Genomic DNA, 21,986 nt, shown 5'->3' with positions numbered 1-21,986 from the left:
AATGCTGACAGAATTAACAAGGTGTTGCACACCATGGCCCCTTGCATGGCCCCTTCTTTCTTGTTTTCCTATATATACGTGTAAGAGATACATGTGCCTCACATTTTCAGATAAGACAACAGAAAAGAGTTTTCAGGGCTTCTGATTACTGTAATATTTTGCAAAGACTAGCTATGCAGTTTTGTATGTTACCTTTTTTTCTGAACTGTGGCCCATCTTGAAAGGTCACTGTTAAGAGTACACAAATATAATGGAACATGGTGGAAATTCATTATTGGAAAGACAACTTCATCTTTCCCTGAAGTTATTAAATGCACTGGCTACACTTCACTTTCTGTAGTGCTTTTGTATTACACAATGGTTTGGGCTGTAATATTACAGATAGAGCTGTAAAGGATTCAGTATTGTCTCTAAAGTGTAGTGTCCTCTCTCTTCCACCAGTTCATTCACGCTCCCCACAGACACAATCTTTTTGCAAGTACACATATATTCTCTTCCTATTATAAAAAGAAACAGAATAGCCTTTGTAGTGTATATAGATTATTCTTTTTTTAAAGTAAATGTTACTAACCTGTTAAGGAAGTGCAACCTCAAAAATAAGTGAACTGTGAATATCAGTAAGTTTGGGAGTGGCGAAATAGGCATTTCCTGCTGAAAACTCATGCTGCAATCTTTGGAGAATATCTCAGCTAATAAAATAATCAATAAATAATAACCTATTTTGCACAGTGCAGTAAGAGCATGAGGCATACCAGTGTTTGCTGTGGCACTCATTCTGTGCAGAGAATGTAAAAAAAATGTATCTTGGTAAGTAAGCAGCCAAATATTAATCAAAACAAGGATGAGTGCTTAAGGCAGAGGTTTCTGAGAAGCTGGGCAGCAAATCACAAGGAAATTTGAGCTAGGCCTCAAAATTCAGTATGTTTTGATGCTAATTGTAAAAAGTGATATGTTTTATACCCTGCACTTTGACTCTATGCAGATTGCAGTATCCTATTGGCTGTAGTGGCTGTTTTTCACAGATTCTGAAGATGCACACTGAAGTCAAGCAACAACCTGAGAGTGGAGACTTCCCTACCATTATGAGCTGTGTCAACCAGGTAGCTGAGATCCTGGCAGGATAATTGCATTTTGGTACTAGGCAGTGTTGCAGGCATTATTTATTTGAACTGCAGTCTCAGCAGTGACTGAGTCCAGGAGATCTGTGTCAGCTGTCTGCTGCATTTTCTTTCACGTACCATTTAGTTGGTGTCTGATTGAAAGAAATGACTTGTAGTGGAGCCTAAACATTTTTTCATATCAAAGAGTGAATGTGTGTTGCCTGGGTTTTGGTCTTCCCACACTGACAAGCCTGCCACCAACTCAGCAGTACAGGATCAAGGCCTTTGCTATTAGAGTCACACTGTACAATGTTGTGTCTCTTGCTGTGTTCAATGGGGCACCTTTGTTATGAGCACTCTTAACCTTGTGCTCTTTAGATGCATCTCTTGGAACAGGAAAAAAAATACATTTCATACATCACTGTTAGTAAAAATCAGAACAGTTCCCTCTGCATAGGCATACTTGTGCAGAGTCTTGTGCATAATAGCATACACAAGCTGTCTCTGCCTTAATGGATCCTGTCAAGTTGCTCTCTATCATTCTTAATATTATCATTCCCCTTACAGCCTTAAAGGACACTTTTCCTCCTTTAGACTGTCTCTTCTTTAACATGTGGCTTTCTTAGTATTTAATTTTCAAAAGTAGTGAAGCAAATTAGGGATGTAGATCCCATCTTCAAAAGTAATATAATATCTCTAAAATGTAGCAAGATAATTAGGTGGATTTTCCAAATCAGGGTTATTCTTCGATGGTATGCAAACACTCCATACTGGAGCATAACACTGCCATGAAAAGAGACAGAAAAGTAGGAGTCATTGAGGTCTCTCCATACTTGTGAAAGGACAAAGCAAAATCTAGTTTCTGTTCACCTGTGGCAGGGAAAAAGAGCACAGTTACAATTTGCAATATTTCTGTTGCTTAAAGAAATATTAAGAAGCAGGTAAAGTACTCTTTTCCCTTGGGGACCAATTACCTCAGGGAATTATATGCACTAACATTGGCAAAATCTGTGATCAAAATGTTAGTGTGAACCCAAATATGAGAGAGTGAAAATGAGGCCAATGGCTGCATGCAGTTTAAAGAATAATTTGTTTCTGCTCAGGGAGTTTTAGTGGCTCCATTGGCACACATGCTGGGGCTTGTTTCCTTGACATAATAACCCTGACAATGGCCACTGAAAAAGCTTGTGATTATTCCCATTTTTCAGTTCTAGTTTGTAGCTGAACCTCAGCTTGAGCAGCAGCACTGCCTGACATTCTCTCTTGATTTGAGATCATCACTGTTGATAGCCTGTTGTACTCCCAGCCTTATTTATTGTGAGGGATGCACACAACATTTGATGTGCAAGTTCAGAAGATGAACTATGTCACTGCAGCATCAACCCCTATTAACAGACAGCAGTCCCTCTTACAATTTAAATGAAGGTGAAGTTGCTAAGTGAAACAAGCTAGTGTTGACTTAGACAAGGTACAGCTGTGTATTTAAGTGAGTGTATTGTTATGCTCTGGATAGACCAATAAAATGAATTCTGCCTTTACTAAAAAAAAAACAACCAAAAAACAAAAAAAACCCACCAAGACAAAATCAACAACAACAAAAAACTCACCACAAACAACAACAATAAAACCCCAGCATTTTGCAAAAGTATTTGGGGTTTGGATGCAAAATTGATCTCAAGCTGCCTGCAGAGAGAGATCGGTACAAAGAGTCTCTTCATGCATCTGTGAAGGACCAAAATTTTTCTAACATTGAATCATGCTCTTAGCTACAAGTAACATTTGATTCTCTTCACATGTGAAACCAGAACAGTGGTAGTAGACTGGGGGTCTAGACCTGTCTCCACAACATGTAAGCTTGAATCCGTAGCTTCTGTCTCCCAGAAAGGGACCCTAAACTCTGAAGATGAAAAATTAAATTGAAGAGAACACCTTGCTCTTGAAGCAGGACCATTATGTTGCTAAGAGTCCTGGGATGGGGAGGGCCTATCCAGGAAGCCCTGGCCTGTTTGAGCACTGTTTATTTGGCAGATTCTGACACAGGAAGACATAGGGTCAGGACTGATTTTCTTCCAGTGTCAAAAAATGTCATTTGTTGTCACTGGTGACAAATACATCTGTCTTAGGTTTTGATAACCTTGTAGGGCTGGCACAACTGAGTGAGTTGCATCAAATTGTCTATGGTATGTCTTCTGAAGAAGCATCTACTAGGTCCTGTCAGTTGCTTTTGTCTGACAGCATTTTTTTCTGCAAATACAGGATATAACCACTCTCCTAATTCAGTCCTGACTTTCATTAATGCAACTGGATGGGGAGGAAAAGTCTGGTTTAACACTCATGTTCCAGATTGAGTTGGCAGGTATAAGGACACATCTTACTTGCAAGCTGAGCTAATTTGAGTCTGAAAATCTCTAAAGCATGAATTCTGCAAATTGTTTTTTACAGCCACTTTTCAAATTAGAGCTGTATGTTGGTGTTTACATTGAAAGCTTTCCCCTGGGGTTTTAGCTGTAATAGCATTTGCTGGCTCTTTTTTTTTTCCCCATCTGTAGGCTGAGATTAATGTGCTATTATGTCACATTTTTCAATTGAATTGATTTAGTGGTTTAGCATGAAACATGGAAGTTTATCTTCCCTCATTAGTCACACTTATCTGCCATTGCCCTCCTAAACATGGTCTAACACAATATATACCAGGAGAGCCAGCTGGTCTGATTGTGCAGTTTGCTAGAGCAGAGCGCAAGTGCTGCAAGAGGTGCGCTCTATGAGTAACAACCCAAGCTACCAATGACAAATTCACTTTGCACAGCCTCTTCCTTCACCACTTCTATTGTCATCCCTTGGCATTAAGCCTGTTGTTGAGAAAACACTGCTCATGTCATAGGCAAACACTTGAGGTAAGCTTGAATCCTATACTACCACATTAGGCATCTACTCTTCTGTGTGCAGCCTCATGGGACTCACTGAATGTGGCTTGAAGGATGTGGCATCTTGTACATCTCACCTCTTAAGGTGGGCAGCAGCTGTATGGAATGTAATGTAAATGTAATGCACATCTTATAAACCAGGAAAGTGCCATGACTCCAGGTGACTTTTGAAATAATGCCACTGTATGCTACATCCTCTGCCAAACTACTGGTAAATCAATAATTTTATTTGGAATTAGAAAACCTCACATTTGGTCTCCCCAACCAGTCTCATTTTTAGAGGATTAGTTACCAGGAATTATCCAAGCAGTTCCTAATATCTTGCAACAGCATTTTACACCTTTAGGGCTTTGTTATTGAACTAATATAGGATTTTTTTTCTTTACTTTTAATTAACATTTTAATGTATCCTTGAAGCTATTTTTTACTGATCAAGTAATGATATTTTAGAAACAATACAGGGAACAATTGCTTGATAACTGGAAATGTAAACTACTTTCATTCCATCTTGGCCAAAACCAGCATTCATACCCAAGATAGAATGGCATTGCTACTACTATACACAGATTAATGCTGAAATAAATGCCACCAGTTATCCCAAGCCATATATAATCAGTAGAGACAATAATATGAGTTTCCCACTCAGAAAAATAACAACGCTTATTTTTTAGTAATGTGGTACTCATCCTATTTTCACATTGTCACCACTAGATGATAAATGAGATGATATAATCTAATACAATAGTACTTCCTGTCATAATTGTTTTTAGCAAAATTAAATTATCTATGCCAAATAGAAAGATGATATAATTACAGTAAAGACTATATTTATCACTGGAAGTCCTTCACGACTTTGTGTAGAGACCAGGATTAAATAGAGTGTGCAGGACTGTGTGCAGAAGGGATTTGCAAAAGGTTATTTATATAGTACTGAAAATTCAATACCCATTCCATATAAGAATAGGGTAAAGCATAAATCTTTTCCCAGATCTATTAAAATCTAAAATCTGAGTTCTGGAGATATCATTGCAGCAAAGCAAAGAGGAGCTACCCAAACACTTTACTTTTCTGAACTTCTGTTCTTTGTCAGGTTTATGAGCCATTAGCAGTACTGAAAGCCTGTAAAGGACTTTATGTTCCAGCAGTCTTGGTACACAGATGGGTACAGGTTTTTCTGTAATGAACATATAAAGACTTCAAAGCAGCATACACCAGTGTTTCATCTGTGCATAGTGGGTAGTTCCAATCCTGAAACATGGCTGAAACTCATTGCAGAGCTCCCATGTATTCATGAGGACCTGGATCTGGCCCTATGCACACTTTGCTCTTTTTTTACTCCAAACTAATTGACTGATCAAGTGAAACAAGCTGTGTGTGGTGCCTGGAGGCCTACAGGGCACATGCAGCTTTGTAAAGCTTGAATGTCTTGTGGGTATTGTTTCCTTGTCTGTAACTGTCATTGCACGTATGTAATGCACACAACATGCAGCTGCTTTTCAAAGAACTTTTTCTTCACAATACTGCCAATGGAAGAGTCAGACCACCATTCATGCTGAGATGAACCCCAAGGGCTGCAGAGAGAGGCTCCAGAAGCTCAATTAATACTAAAATATTGGCTTGGTAATACAAATTTAGGAATCAGCCAGCAAGTTGGATTCACATAGAATCAGTTTTATTGCCAGGTAAGAAATTCATATTAATATAGTGAATACATATGTTTACAAATAAACATTCTTAAAAAACAAACCAACATTTTATTGTAGGAAGTATTATTGGTATCATAAACTCTGTAGTTAACAAGTATTAACACGGGTTTACTTACAGAACATACAGTTACTAAAATATTTCCACGTAAAATATGTTTAAGTTACACGAAACCTGTGTGAATTAGAGTGTAGCTGTAATGTGTATCTAAAGCATATGGATTAACAGCAACATTCCATAAAGGGTCAAATTAAGTCAGCCAGTTGTGAAGGCAATAAAGATTAAAGGAATAAAAGTAAGGTAATGGAGAATCTGGGTTGTGTGCAAAGTATTTGTCCTGTGGGCTTTGTCCACTTCTGATAGTCTTAAAACATATGATTGTACAATTTAGCAGTGCTCTTATGGAGAGGTGCCGGTGCTCTCAGGATGTAAATCAGTCTCAGTATAGCTAAAAAAAGGGCTCTCTATTTAATCACATTGCAAATTCTTAGCCCTTGCATCCTTGACTAAGAAGAACACTGCTAGTGAGTTGAGTACGGTAAGAAATGCCACTTCCTATTCTTCTTACATCACAGATCTCACTCCTCCCTTCATACTCTTCCAAAACTAATCTCCAGAAGAATTTAACAGCTGGTGAAAATACAACTTTAGTGAGATAGCTAGTTAGGATTTAGCCAAATAAGTTGCTTTGAGGGAAGGGCAGGAATTTAAGTGAAAGACTGAGTGCATTTCTTGCCATCAGGCTGTTGCAGCACCACCGTCCCATCCCAACTCTGTTTATCTCTTTGTGGATGTGCCAAAGCCTTTGCAGGCCCAGGACTGTGAGTCTACTACTAATGCCGAATTCAAGAGTGGTTTTACTCATGCGAACAAGGCATCCAGCTCATCAGAACCACAGTCAAGACCACAAGTTCAATTGTTTAGTTTAAACCCAGATCTCTGACGTTTGAGGCTAATCCATTATTAGCCTTTTCCGCCAAATAGTCCACCAAGAGGGAACACCACTATAGAAAGCCAAACAGTAGAGACAATATACCATATAACATTTAGTTGAACTACAAAGAACTACCATGGCTAAAAGCAAGTACAAAATGAGAGACTGGAGGGGAAAAGTTTAAACTGGGAAAATGGAGGGATTAACTAAATAGTCTCGACTGTGCAACCACTGCATGGAGATATAGTCCAGTTTCCCTTTGAGACAAACAGAGGAGGCTGAGCAGGGCAGAACCCTTGTCATCCTTAGCAAAACATGAGGAAATAGCTTAAAGGAACAGAGGGGTCACTTTGAGAAACAAGACTATCATTGAACAATAGTAATACAGTAAAGGCACCACCCACGCTTAATTTCAGTCTGAAGCAGTTGAAGATAGGCAAAACATTTAGGTGAAGAAAAAGTCCTGACAGTCTGCAAAGTGAGAATTGTTACCATCTGCCTGAAAACAGGAGGACTGAGAGGGAATGTTTTGATGCCCTTATTCCCCCAGCAGCTTTCTGTGTCATACGTCTCTTCTTATTTTGGAGGTTCCCAAAAATCTCAAATCAAACAAAGTAAATTGAAATAAAATCTTCTGCTGTTTGTTATCATCCTGCAGAATTCTCTACCAGCCAGAAAGTTCCCATATGCTCTTAATCATAACAGTCTTCATGAATTTCTTGTGAAAGAGTCTTTGTCCCTTATTGTCTATATATTTTTTTGCACTTTCTATAGGATGGTGTAGAAGTAAAATAATAGATGTTAGGGGTTGTACCAAGATATTTGGTCTTGGCTTTTTACAGGTCTATTGATTATTAATAGGTTTTATACAAAATTCCTCTCTGAAATAATATGTTACAGTATATTGTTTTCTCTTTCTTCCTCTGTCTCAAGGCAGGAACAAAGTGTAAATGTTTAAGCAGACAGAAAGTTTTTCTAGATTGTGCTACTTCTCATCATGGATTTTAGTTTCAAGTAAAAAAAATCTAGTCACAAGGGTCTGTGTTCCATTGTGAAATACAAATGGAGTTTATAATTCAACCTTCAGTGTGTATTGCTGAATGGTATTAACCCACTCTTCGGCCTACAGTTGGCTGGATACTAAGAGTGTCCAGGTGGAAGTTTCTTCCTTCTTGTTTCCTTTTTTGTAATTATTATTTTATGTTTTTAAATGTATTTTTTGCCTTTCAGTTGAGTGTTTGTGTTGTGTGTGTATTTGAGTGTGATTTTGTAAAGGATTCATTAAAAAAAAAAAAAGGAAAAAAGAAAGCAAACTCAAACAGTTACTTCTGTCTTGCTGTTAGTTATGAAGTATGGCTGTGGGCCCAAATAATGCTGGCTTCGGGTCGTCAGTGGATCACTTAACGTTGGGTCTGGCATGCCGTGTTTCCCCTTGTTTGTGTACGCTTGCCGTCTAAGAGACTGGTCGGTGGGATCCCAGGTCTTGTAGTGGGCATTGTAACCTAGTGGGTGTGTGTGGATCTTTGACATTTTGGATTTCTGCCCGTTCTGTTTGGTTAGGCCACTGTCGATTGTGTAAGCTCTCTCCTCATCTAGGCGCACTGGGTGGAGCGGCAGACTCCCCTTGGCAGCCAGTTCTGCGAGGTGTCGGCGCTTGGTGTAGAAGTCATCATTGACTTTGTCGGCTATTTGGATTTGAAAAAGAGAGGGGACAAAAAACATCAGTTGGACTTCAGAAAAATACTGCAGTTTTACAGCAGGTCATGCATAGCTACATCTGCCAACTAGACACAGGTACATCAGTAGGAGAAATCCATGCCACCTTTCCTCTCTAATCACTAGGGTAAATCCATGCCAATTCCCACCCCTTATTTTCTCTCTGTGTTGTATTTTTGGATGTTATTATGATAGACTTTTCATACATGCAGACAAAAACCTGCTGCCCTTTAACAAAAGGTTGTGCCCTGCCCCGAATTACTCAGGTTATGCTGATAGTTACATTATGGGGGCAGGTCCTATGAATCTTATTGCTGCTCATCTCACATAGCATAGGAAGTTTAGGACTTTCTTAGAAATATTAGGGCATTCTGGGATGCCCTGTTTTATAAGGCCACAGCCCTTTAAATGCAAAGCACCATTCAGGTGGTGGTTGTAAGGTCAGGTGGTGTGGATCTATTCCTGTTGAATAGTGGTTAGGGCAAAATGAAGAGTGGGGTCTGTTCTTCTAAATTGTTGGAAGTACACTAGTGCTTTCGAGGCCTGAAAATATTTTGGTTGCTGAAGCTCAGGTATTCAGACAGTAATTTTACAGATGAGGAAAAGCCTAAATCCCAGGTTCTAACAGAATTTTCTGGGGTCAATGCCATTAAGAAATACAGCAACAGCCTTGTCAACATATACTGCATTGCAGTTCTCAAATTAAGATTTTGCCCTCTGTGATTTCCTAGACTACTGTCTTCCACTGCATGCTCAAGTCTGATGACTGTTGTTATTGCTGGCATTTATTTAGCCTTGCTTAAAAGTACAAACCATGCTTAGGCAGCTAAAGGCATTCTGCAGCAGTTCAGCAACTGATTTAAATTTTGAGACTTAGTACCAGGGGCTTAAGGGAATCTTAACTGAATTTCATTTTGTAAAATCTTGCTTTTTTGTGTAAAGAGAGTTTATTCTCCTCCTCCCCCCCAAAAAAAAAATCTTGAATTTTATATAACATAGTGCCAAATATGTAGATCAACTAACATAGTGGTGTGTTAATCATTAATGGTGTGCTTTGAATATAGGATTGTGTCAGCTTGGATTTGACTTCTGCTGTGCCCTGACTAGATCCATCCATTTTCCTTGAAGCTATGCCATCTAAGGTTTCTCTGCAGCAGTCTTGTGCATGTAGCTGTCTGTACAGCTCAGTTCCTTTTGCCTTCATCATGAATAGGTTTTTAATTCCCTGCACTGTTTTTGTTTATTGTTCCTCCTTTTCTCTCTCCCTAGAATTGCTAGGAGGCTTTTGTTGCGCTCTGAATTTTCTCCTTCTCTTTAGTTCTGAACTGTATCTTTATGCACAATGGTGAAATTCCCATCAGGACCACATTAATCTTCAAGATCAGCTTTCACTTCTTCATCTTCCTTGTCCTGGCTTCTCAACAGGGTGGAATATTACCACAAGGATCTGCTGTTTATTATCTCATGGTATTTTTTTTCTATAACAACTGCAACAGGACTTTGCTCTTAAATTCTTAATTTTGTTGTCAGAGAAGATGTTTCCTCTCTGTTGAACTGAAATTGCTTGTCTGTGCTGTAAAATTAGGCTTTGTAAGTCTTACTCATCTCCCTCCCTCTCTTTTTTTAATCAATGAGTGACAGTTGCAATTCCTGATAGCTGTGTAATATGTTACAAAGAGAACCTGCTAAGTTCTGCTTTGATTTTGGGGTGAATTATTTCAATTAAAGATCTGTAATCTGAACCATCTAGAAGTTGTACTTATTTATCACTCTCTCTCTTTTGTCTTCTTAATTTCTGAATATGGCTTGTACTTTTTATATGTTAATATTCACTGAACCTCCCCAAACAGTATTATATACAAGTTGAATAACCCAGGTTGGAAACACAGTCTGTATTGTTATATTTTTCATTAATCTGTTGTTAATAATTGAGGAAAAACAGTGGCATCATGAATATTCAATCAAGTATTTAGGTGTATACATTTTTATATCAAAGACACTGCAAGTCAGCTGGTTTGGGGAGCAGGCTTCTGTATCTTATGATTTAGGCATTGTCTACGTATGAAAAGTCATGCTAGCTCATGTCATTTAAATTCAGTGTAGTTAATGTCCAGATCTTTATATAGATTTATTTGTCTGCTTTTTCCCATGTTTAAATTGGTTTAATTTGCATAGAAAAATTAAAAAGTAAGGTAATCTCATGTAAGGAAGGAGTCAAATATTAAGTTTGCAATTCAAAATTTATCTTAATAAAGCTGCAACAATTCGTTTTGCATAACCAAGATCTTTGGTGATCGATTGCAAAGAAAATAATCACTTCTGTTTAAAAAGAAGATGGTGGTGATGCAGTTATGTAAATAATGGCCAAGAACTGCAGATATCTGCATTGGTTGATTTTTCATGCTGGTTTTCTCTTTTGTATGAGTAAGTGAAAAAAAGCCACAAGTTGAAGCTACTTCTTTCATTTCTTTTTATTTTTTTCTTGCTTGTACCTTTTTCCACTGCCAGCAGTGTTCATGCATCTCTGAGTTGTTAGACATTAGATATGTTACTCAGATCTCCAAACACATCAAGACTGATGTCCTCACAGAAGAGTAAATTGTATTATTGCTGCATATAAACAACACCCCCACTGTAAAAACTAAACCAAGAAGAAATCAGCCTCACAAGTACTGTGCCTGTGACACATCTTTGGGTTTGCTCTTGTTTATGCTATGTTATATATAAATTTTTATCCCCTTGTTGGTTTCTTAGGGAAGATCATACAGAAAGTGGAATTATTAATTCTGTAAATATAACTACATTAGAGTTGCTTTAAGAAACCTAGTTCTCTTCTAGGGACTTCTCAGCTGTTGTTTGGAAATTGGACTTGAAGAGAACAAAGCAGGCTTTGATCTGGCAAAGTCAAGCCAAAGGCTGGCAAACATATGACAAATGGCTCACTGCATGTGCTTTGTAGTGTGGGAGAGCTGCTGTTTGTGTTTGTCCTGATCAAATAATGGTTTACAGGATTTTGTCTGAGAATTTCTTATGTATGCCTAGGAGTTAAGTGCTAATAGTGAAAGGCAGCCTCTTAATCTAATGTTTTAACCTCCTTAAAGCAGTTTTCTTTCATCATGCACACAGAGTTTTACACATAGAAGTGTTACCAGAATTGGGTGGGGGAAAAAAAGATTGCAGGAGATAAGTAGCAGAAAAATGCATTGATAAAACCATATTGCTCAGTGGTTTGAAAGAGCTTTTGCCAAGTCTTGAAGCTGTCTTTATTCTTGCATACTGACTAGATTATAGGTTGCATAGTACCAGTGTGCTCTGCCCCAGTCTGGCTGATGCTAGTTTAGTGCAGAAAACTTCCAATTCTCAAAGAAGACAAGATTCAGAATAGTATTGAGCATGGTTTTGTAACAAATATATTGTCAGGAAAAGCATGGGTTTGTGATCTCTTAGTGCCAACGATTTTATAAATCAACTGTGAATCTCAGGAATTCTTCTTTTCTTAACCAGCTCCTATAAATATTTTATGGACTTCAAGCATGCAAAGTGACATTTTTGAGTTACAGGATGGATTTATTCTGTGACCTTGAGTACATGACTCAACTTCCCTCTGCGCTGGTTTCATCAGCCATAAAACAAGTTGTTAACACGTTGGAGGAGGCAGTTAAGTGTTATGAAGTTTAATTGCTATTTGTAGAGTATACTGAGATTTGTAGATGAAAGATGATATAGAAGTGCCTTTTGCACCATCTTCTGTATATAAATCAATAAAACAGGATTTAAAGATATCACTCTAGTGTTTGCAAAAGGACTAGAGAACTAGAGCTGCAAAATTGCCCAATGAACAAGAGTAAAAGAAGGGCTTTAATTCCAAGGGTAATTCATTGTGTTTCCTTCCTCCAGTTTTGGCAACTAATTATAGAAATATTTACATTTTTAATATTTTTGTAAGGTTTTTAATCCTTAGGGTAATGCACCCATAATTTTAGTTACTGTTGTAGTAGAAAAAATATTGAAATATGAATTTTTTTCCCCAACATTAAGATGCATGCCTTGAAGGGGGGAGAACTTGGGCTTTTGTACCTGCTGTGCATGAAATGAATAACTGAAAATATGTAGAAAAGGTGTAAGGATCAAAAGCAGGATTTCTCCCTCCCAGCTGAGCACTTTCTTAAGCTAAAGAGATGCTTTGTATTCCTTTGTCTTTCTAGACTAATAAATCTTGAATTTTCATCTGCTCCACAGCACAAGCTCTTCAAAATGTGAGTCTGGGTGAGGACCACCCAGCAGAAGCTGGGATGCACCTTGCTGCCAGAGAATGTAGATTTAAATTCTTATACAACCATGAATTTATCATCTAAAAGGTGGATCACTCCTCACTCCTATCTGAGTCCAGCATTGCCTTAAAGTGACCACAACTGTCTGTTTTATTTTGATCTTGACTTTGTCAGTATCCTTGTCAGATGTCTCAGATTGGGACCTTTGCCTCTTTCCTTGAGTTTTGGTTTTGAGAGGGTTTAGCTACCAAGCTACATGGCATAGTAAAGTTAGAGGAACACCTAGGAAACCTTCAGTGATTTTAGGCTCATTTAGATGAAGTGGCCAGAATAGGCTTTTGATGGTATGTTTTGATACAAGATTCACTATTCTGCCTAAATCTGCCACTAACAGAGACAAAGTTTCTTCTTTCACTTATAGTGATTGACCATGACCAGACTTGAAAGTTTCATGTGTTATAAAATAAAATCATTGAGTCACTCAAAAAACAAACCAGTGAGTCACTTACAGAGTAAATGCTATAGATGAAAACATGTTTTCTTGGAAATAATTGGCAAAAGTCCTTGTGGCTGTAACAGGTCCAGAGTCTCTCATTGTGCTTACTCAAGTGTATGTTATCTGTGCCAAGAGGTGGCCCTAAAGCTATGTAATACTGTTCTGCTCCCTAAGTAGTCATCAAAGTGGCTGACTCTTGACACAGAGTCCTGTGAAACATGCATTAGCATTGTGCAGTGCTTTTCTTTTCCTTGTAAAATATTGCAGTTACAAGAGTTTCTGTGTAGAAAGTGCAGCTAAATAAGGAGGTCTTGTGTAGTTCTAAAGCAGCAATTTTTACTCTTTTCCTCATTGACAATCCTCTTATCTTTGTGGGTCTGCAAAATGGCTCTGAATCCTTGCACCACTTCTTACAGCAATGGGAGATGTGTAGAATCCTAAAAGACAATTATGTCGTACAGGTTTTGTCAAAGTAGGCACCTAGGAGTGGGAAAAAACCTCTGAAGTGAAAGAGGAGAATCCACAAAGGAGTGAGCCCTTACAAAAGCTCTGAAGACATTTGTTAAAAAAGGAAATAATCTTCAGTGAAAGCTTGCAGTCACAGTTAGAAGATACAACAATATGTAGGGAACCCTATGTCTCAGTAGATGTTTCACAGAATTGTTTCTTATCTGGATGTATTTTAAGAACCACTTTGTGGAACTGAGAGCTCTCCTCTAGCCGCAAAGAGACTGTATTTCAAAACTGGGGCTAGAGATACAGAAAGCAAGCCAATGGAAAGTGCTGGGGAGAGGATAGCAATGAAACTAGTACAATGACACACCAGGTAACACCTAAAATGCACTAACTGCCTATTTGTGGATGTTTTCTTTGTAACAGTAAAGCTATCCCTATCTAATATTTAACAGTTTATAACAAGGCTTTGCTTCTACAGCCATAACTTTGCTGAGAAGTTAGTAGAGTTACCTGAAGCAATGAAAACCTTACATTTCTCTAAGGAAAGTGAAAACTCACGGAAAGACAAAAGTGTTATGAATCCCAGCTTAAAGACAACACAAGAATCTTGCCCAGGTTATTACTAGGCTGCTGCCTTTGGTGGTCAGTCCTGCCTGAGTGTGTGATTCCTTACTCATTTGCTTTTCTAAGCTGATGTCTAAGACAAAATATTCAGGGATCCAAGATATAAGGTAACTGTGAGGTTTTGGAGGAGTTCATCTGCAAATCAAAGAAATATCTCTTCCACACTAGCAGAAGTTGTTTTTTTTTTCTTGGATGAGGGTAAAAAACTAACATGGACTGAGTTCCTATTAGCTATCCTCAGATGTGAATTTGATCTTATAAATTCACTGAATAGTGTGTGTTCCATCCAGTAAAGCACACAAATAATGACCTGTCTTTCCAATAAAGGGATTCACCAGGCATCATAGAGCATAGAAGAATTTGTTTTGCATAACATGAAGTCTGTTGGAAAACAAAGTACAGCTAGATGTTGTAAGTAGACATGATTCCATTCCTACAATGCTAACGGTGTAGGACGATCTGACAGATCTGTATGTGACCAAGAGGAAGGAATGTATCTACTTCATGGTTGGTTGTTGGAGGTTCTCATGTCAGGGGCACTGAAAGATTGTGTATAAAATGGGACAATTTTAAATCATGCTGAATTACAAGAAAGAACAAAGGCAATATTTTTTTTTTACTGTCTCCTTCTCTGTTCTTGTATTGACCTCTGAGAATGCAGAATTCGGCCTGTGCGCTGCAATGCATTGCTTTCTCTCCTGAATATTTGCCTTTCTTCTCCCCAAAATTCTAATACAAATTTACTTTGGTTTGAGGCATTCTGAGAAGGCAGATACCATTTTATGTCTCTGGATACTTTCTCGTATTTCTTCCCCTGTTACTGATAGAGGTAAAGAAAATGCATAATGCATAGAACCACCATAAATTTCATAATTTTGGTAGAATCTACTTTTTGTGGATCTGCATTATTGTTCTTCTGGCCTCTTTTACCACTTCATTTCTTATACTTATCTGGAGAGAGACCAAGTGTGAAAAGACATGCCATATCAACTTTTTCTTCTGCAGACACTGCTCGAGAGGAGCTTGTCCATCTCCAGATACCAGACTGCATTTTGTTTTGCCGGTGAAATAAAATACTACTTTCACAATGAGACATGATGAAACATTTATATGTAGGCCCAAACATTTCTTTTCTATTGATTACTTATATGACAGTTTCTGAAAGACTGAAGAGGCCAGAATATTTCTGGGTTTTGAAATGCATTAGGAATGCTTTAGAATCGGAATGTAATTAGACTTGGTAAGTAGAGCCTCCAGTCTCAGCAATGTTCTCCTTATCCACTACAGGCAGCAAAGGCTGCTGCTTGGCTGAGAGTGCTGAGACAGAATTTGATTAACTCCTCAGGCATCAGGCACTGTGTGTACCCTTGTGTATGGGGTTACAGTTTCCTGGAACACAAGAGCAGCCCCATGTCTGTGAGCAGAAGCATCCTTCTTCTGTGACCAAAAAAAACCACCACAGCACTGCAAAGTCATATTTTTCTTTCAATAAACATTTGTTTACTAGATTTAGGCAGGTTTTGCCTTGAATATGTAAAACAGCTTTTCCAATTGTGCTTTGTCTGTTTGACTGCATTGATTAGCATAGTTTTAAATTGCAATATTTATGGTACAGTTTTGCAAAGTGCTGCAGTGATATCATGATTTAATTCTGGTCAAAATGCTCCAGACACACACACGTCGCTACCTAGTCTAGAGACCAACAACATGCAGAATACTTGTATCTGACCAGTGTAAGAAAACCAGAGCTTTTCTAATTTACTAGAATCAATAGGTTCTACCAACCTGGGAATATGATGGCTATACCATGTAGAAGTAATGTTGAAATTGCAAGTGTTTTCAGGAGAACTGGAATCTGTTGCATGCAGATAGACAACGATTGCACTACTTTATTACATCCTCAAGGAATTTAACATTTTAAGTTCAAGCCTCAAGATGTTAAATTGCTGGTTCAATATCATAGATTGAATTATAAACTTGGGAAGGAAGTAAGATTGTCAGTTCTATTCTTGGAACCAATGGATGAAATTGCGAAAGAAATCTACATAAATTACGTGTTCAAATTTCTGACTTTTCATTGAAAATGCAGCCAGTGGCTGTCCTGCATCTGTAAATCTGGCTTTTCATCTTTTTTTTCTAAAGGCCTCTGAGCTCATGTCCTTTCATAGCATCTACAATGGTAAATAAATATAGAATGTTCTACTGGGAAACATTTATTTTGTTTTATCTCATTTAGGCATATTTCTCAGTTTGAGTTTTACTAGAAACCTTATACATGGTAAGAAAACTTCCTTTTGAAATAGAAACTATGTAAGGAGTCATGCTGTCATGCTTAACTTCTGAATAAAGCATGACTGCAGCATAAACTGATTATCAGAAATGAGGGTTTGGCTTGCTTTCTGAAAATGCTGTCCAAAGCCAAAGAGGTTAACACTTAGGAGATTTGCTTAAAAGGCTTCTTCCACTTCTTCCTTCAGTAATCCTACTTACTTTTTCACTGGGTAGTATTTAATGCTTTTCAAGCAAATCAGTTAGGACAAATCTGATTGTGTCAAAAGTTTGCAGCAATGCTTTCATACATCAACAATAACATGAAATTGTTTGTAACCTTTTTGGTCAGTGCAGACCTTCAGTTTGTTTAGGGGCAGGGCTTCCTAAGTATTCTAGGAGCAGTGCTTCATTGTATGTTTGCAGAAAAACTGTGCAGTCATGTGCAATAATAGGCCCTACTGCTGCAGTCAGAGTAATTCAGGCAGTCTGCACACAGCAATGTGCCTTGCTCCTGGGAGTGGACCGCAAACCAGGTGAACTGTCCTGGCAGGCTGAACACTGAGTAATGTGGGTCACATTGGAGAAAATTTCACAGCGTTCTGCAATGTGATTCAGCATCTAAAAATGAGTGTTTGTTTTTCCTTAAGGTGTCAATTTATCTTACTTAATGCTGACTGAAAAAACTGTTACCATCCTGACCACATTTATTTGTAATAACAGTTCTTAGCGTGAGCACAATTTCATTTTTTTCGCACGTTGCTGTTGGCATTCTTCTGTGTGTGGAATTTCGTTCTCAGTTTTAGCACTTTTTATTACATGTTTTTGTTTCTCTTAGTATACAGGGGGTTGTAACACTTAAATGTACATGTAAATCAGCTGCAAATCAGCTACAAACACTCCTAGTTGTGATGATGTGGAAAGCTGCATGAGAACACAGTCCAGGTCTCTGAATACATAAGTAAGACATGTTTGTAGTGCTCACATAAACCTGTGTTACTCTTTCCACTGGCATCATACTAGATTTGCACTGTTATTTTGCAATATTAGATGAGGCCTAAGGACTTTTCAGATTGTGCAAACAAAATGAAAAAATGTCCAGTGATGTAATAACTATTTTAGCAGGAGTTATTTTTGTTTGATCTGTTTCTTAACTGCTATCATTTTGAATAGTCTATCAATCATTTCCAATAGAAGTTGATATTTCTCTTTTCAAAATGATCTGTGACATAAGCTGTTTCTATCAGGAAGTTGTATTTTTCTGTTGTTTTTGCCAGAAGGAATCCTTCTTAATGCAGTTATTAACCAAGAGAAAAAAATTAGGAAGTAATTCCATAGCTGTACTTGCACACAGCCACTTCTGTTTATTCCTTCTCCTTTCCCACTCTTCCTGTCTCCCTCATATTAAGCTGTGTGGTGTTTGTAATATTAAAGTCTTGTGCATAATCGACAGTGGTTTCCAAACCAGAGGTCTATGTCAAACCGAAAAGAAATCGTATTCCCTGGCAATTGCCAAACTTGCAGTCAGAAGAAACTCAGTTTCATAAGGTTTTCATGAAGACTGAGCAAACCCAATGGCAAAGCAGAAATAATGCCTGCTCTGAACAGAACCCTTATGTGAAGCCTACCTTCACATAATGCAAAAGCTTTTGTGGCTGACAGACAGTCAAGGCAGGATCAGTGATAAAGCTCACTTCAATGAATATTTAATAGTGTGCAGACACACACAGAGGTCTTCTGCCATATTGGAGTGCTCAGTTCCTGCCTCTACCTTTTTTCCCAGAACTGTAATCATAACCCTCACTTGTGAAAAAGAGAACCAACAGCACTGAGCTGCATGTCCTCCTCCCCCACTGTGGCACGTTCCCACCAAGGGAAAGTGAACTTTTTACAGGAGCCCCTTCCATAGCCTAGAAAGCTTTGCAGACTTTCCAACTATAAAAATTACCTATTGTACTTAATATTGTCATTAGGATGGGACAGACAATTTTCTGCTGGTGACATTTTTGATGCTGTAATATCATAGCTACTACATATCAGATTGTGGTCTGTTTTGTTTTATCCCAGCATCTCTTTTTCTCTTATTCTTTTTCAAGTAATCTGTCAGGGGAAGGATTTGTGGGAAAACTAACTGTGTACATTACAAATCATGTCATTGCTCTTCCTCCCTCCATGCCAAAGCCTTTTGTTATCATAGTATGAATGTGTAGGAGTAAAGCAATGATCTCTGTGGCTTTTATCTGTGTAATTTCTCTCTTAAACACATTTGCTCTCTTTAGAACATCCTCTGCAGAGCCAAAATAGCAGACAGATAACTGCTACTATTTATATTACGTTGTTGGTAAAGGATTCATTTCTATCAGTTGTCTTATGAGTCGTCATTGGTATTCAAGGGTAATTCTGAGGAGCATCATGCTACTTCTGTTGACATATATCCATGTACAAAGCTGAAGAGTATAACAGTTTTTGTGGCTTTGAATTTGGTTAGAACCCAAACATGGTATTATTTGTTTGCTTAAGACTTTCAACATGGCTGAAACTGTAAAAGTCACAATGCAGATTAAATCTAAACTTTATATGGGATCTCACAGTGTTGCTATTTGTCTGCAAGTGTTCACTGTTGCTTTCATGTCTTTGTGTTCATCCACTAGTCTTAAATAATGGGGGAAAAAGGCACTGCAGAATGAGAAATGTGGTTACATGTACACTTATGTTTATAGTGATAAATAAAACAGCTAAGGAGAAGGGTGTTTAAAAAGGCTTGCAAGTGAAAATGCTTAAGGTTGTTAGACTGCCTTTGTGTGAGCTGAGCTTTGATTTTTATTGATTCACTTTTATTTGATGATATTGTCTAAGCAGAAATTTTAACTCATGTCTTCACTTAATGTGTAAAACATCTCATGCATAATTCATTAATATTTCATAGAAATAGGTTTGACTACTCCATGCTTGATTTAGATGTACTAGTTTCCTTCCTGTGGCCATCACTGATCTCAGTAGATGGAAATAAAGCTGGTTACTGGAAGCTGAAGACTGCAGTCTTCAAAGACAGAAGACAGTAAGACAACAGTAAAAAAGCCTGAAAGACAAGTATTGTCTAGTAGTCAACTGGACTCATCTTACTGTTATTTTTTTATCAGCCTGTGGTGTGATCTCTCTCTCGCCCTCTCTCTCCTTTCCTTTGTTCTTTTATTTCCTTTTCATTATCACAAGAATTATAAAAATCAAACTGTTTCCATAAGATAAACTTATTTTTTAACAAAAGGGTTTGAATTTTCTGTGACTTTTGTCGGCCTGTTACTTATACAACTGATGGATCATCAGAGAGGAGGATGGTCAAAGATTACACCCTGTAGTTAGCCTTATGATGGTCTTTCCCTCTGGATCCTTTGGTGTATGTCTATGTAAAATACAAACAAACCAGGCTGTTTTATCAGGTGCTTCACCTTTTAGAGGGTGGTGTTGCCTTGTGCAATTGGTACAGTTGCAATCACAGGGTTTTCTACATAGTTACAGTGACCTTAACAGGAGATATTTATTCTTTGAGTGACATATTTGCAGAATCTCACTTTGGAGTTTAGTGGCTGCAAGCACTTGGAGCACTGTCTAATGTCTCCTTTGGGATCAAAGAACTGTGAAGCTTCAGGAAATGCTGGAAGCTGTAGACTCAGAGATGTGACGGTGAATCTGCTGCCAATTATACTCTCTTTCTAGCCTACTATATCCAATCAATTAGATCTGATTTCATCCCACAGGAGACTACAACTCCCAGCATCACTGAAGGCTTTCTGGGTCTTAGTTTCAGGGAGGAATTTTGTTTGTTGTATTTTGTTATTTCATTGGCAGGAAGTTAAACTGGCTGAGTTATCTCTTCTTAAGTTGTGCCCAGTCAGTTCCTTGAAGTTCTGTGTGTGTGAGAGAGGGGAAGAATGCATTTTATGGAAGAAATATCAAAACAGATTAAACTGCAGGATCATAGGATCACAGGATGTTATGGGTCGGAACAGACCTCTGGAGATCATTAAGTCCAACCCCCCTGCCAAAGCAGGACTATACAATCTATAGCAGGTTGCACAGGAATGCATCCATCTGGATTTTGAGTCTCCAGAGAGGGAGACTCCACAACCTCTCTGAGGAGCCTGTTCCAGTGCTCTCCCCATATTAAGGTGGAACCTCCTGTGCTGTAGTTTATATCTGTTGCCCCTTGTCCTATCACAGGGTGCAACTGAGCAGAGCCTGTCCCCTCCCTCTTGACATGAAGCCCTCAGATATTTATACACATTTATTAAATCTCCTCTCAGTCTTCTTTTCTCCAAACTAAAAAGCCCCAGGGCTTTCAGCCTCTCCTCATGGGGCACATGCTCCAGTCCCTTAATCATCCTCACAGCAGAAAGTTTTATGTGTTCAGTTTTCACATGTATGTCTGTGAACCTCTCCAGCAGCTGGGTTTTCTCCCAGTCCTGCAAGGCATTAGAAAGTTGGGGTTGAGGCATTTTTTAATGTTTGCAAGAAGCTCTAAAAAATGTTACTCCCTTTGCACTCCCTGGAACTTAGGAAAGTTACTGTTACTGTTACTGAGTCAAACTTGCAGAACAATGTGGCTGAATAAATACAGCTAATGCCGCAGCATAGTGACTCTATACTGTTAAGCCGCAGGATGGACTCCATCTCTTACAGGTTGGCTGAGTGCAATCTGAAGTTGGTCTGTTCACGCTTTCTGAATGAGTGTCCAAATGATGTGTACAAAAATTTGTGATGAGCTACCTTTATATGTCCTGGGACCTGAATTTCATGAAGGTGTTCACATACAAGTTCTCCATCTACTTGTAGCTTTAGGCATGTCAGGATTGCTTAAGTGAGCAATAACCATTAAAGCATGGAGTGAAAACATGGTTGATGAACTGGAAATAAGAATAATTTATGCAGAAAAACCTCTTTCTGCACTTTTCACATAAATAATAAAACACTGCAAAAGCACTGAAGGAAACCAGGATCATGTCATCTCAGGTGACCAAAAAAATCAAAATGCCACACGACATTCAGCAACAACTTTTAGTGGGGCTGGCATTAGACACTGTTAACTTTTTCCCTAAAATGCATTCTCTGACATTCTTTGGTGGGACAAATTTGGCACTTTTGTTCAATAGTGGCCAAATAATGAATGGAGTGCCCCTGTCAGTCAGACAGGCTAGAGATATTAGGAGATAGATTGTTTATCTATGCTTTCAGAAGGTGCATGTTCCTCTGTCTCATTTCCAAGGGGTCCTCTGCCCTCTGCTGATTATTCCTTGGTGGTGTGTATCTTAAAGTAGGACAGTAAAATTGTGATGCAGTGAGGAAAATAGTAAATCTCATATGACTATAACCTTGTTGTACTCCAAGCATTCACCTGAGAACATAAAATAGGCACAGAATGTACTCTCATTGTACAGATGTAAATACCAGCAGACAGTCAGTGGAAAAGGTGAATTTGGTCAGTGGCTTCTGGTCAGT

The 21,986-nt window shown here is 38.3% G+C and overlaps 2 protein-coding genes across 2 annotated transcripts in view; one reads left to right on the top strand and one right to left on the bottom strand.

Annotated features, from left to right (window-relative positions):
* Positions 1-21,986, top strand: part of LOC137445408 (uncharacterized) — a 390,880-nt gene that overhangs the window by 215,153 nt on the left and 153,741 nt on the right. The gene's annotated exons all lie outside the window — the stretch shown is intronic.
* Positions 5,708-21,986, bottom strand: part of SHISA9 (shisa family member 9) — a 178,120-nt gene continuing 161,841 nt past the window's right edge. Inside the window, exon 4 of the mRNA XM_068147098.1 lies at positions 5,708-8,347. Within this exon, the coding sequence (XP_068003199.1) occupies positions 7,977-8,347 (371 nt within the window). The 3' untranslated portion in view covers positions 5,708-7,976. The remainder of the gene's footprint in view (positions 8,348-21,986) is intronic.

This window comes from Melanerpes formicivorus, unplaced genomic scaffold, assembly GCF_026170545.1.
Source record: "Melanerpes formicivorus ecotype bairdi unplaced genomic scaffold, bMelFor1.0.p_v2 SCAF_14, whole genome shotgun sequence".
In the NCBI taxonomy this organism is placed as follows: Eukaryota; Metazoa; Chordata; class Aves; order Piciformes; family Picidae; genus Melanerpes; species Melanerpes formicivorus.
This window is presented reverse-complemented; position numbering and strand designations above follow the sequence as displayed.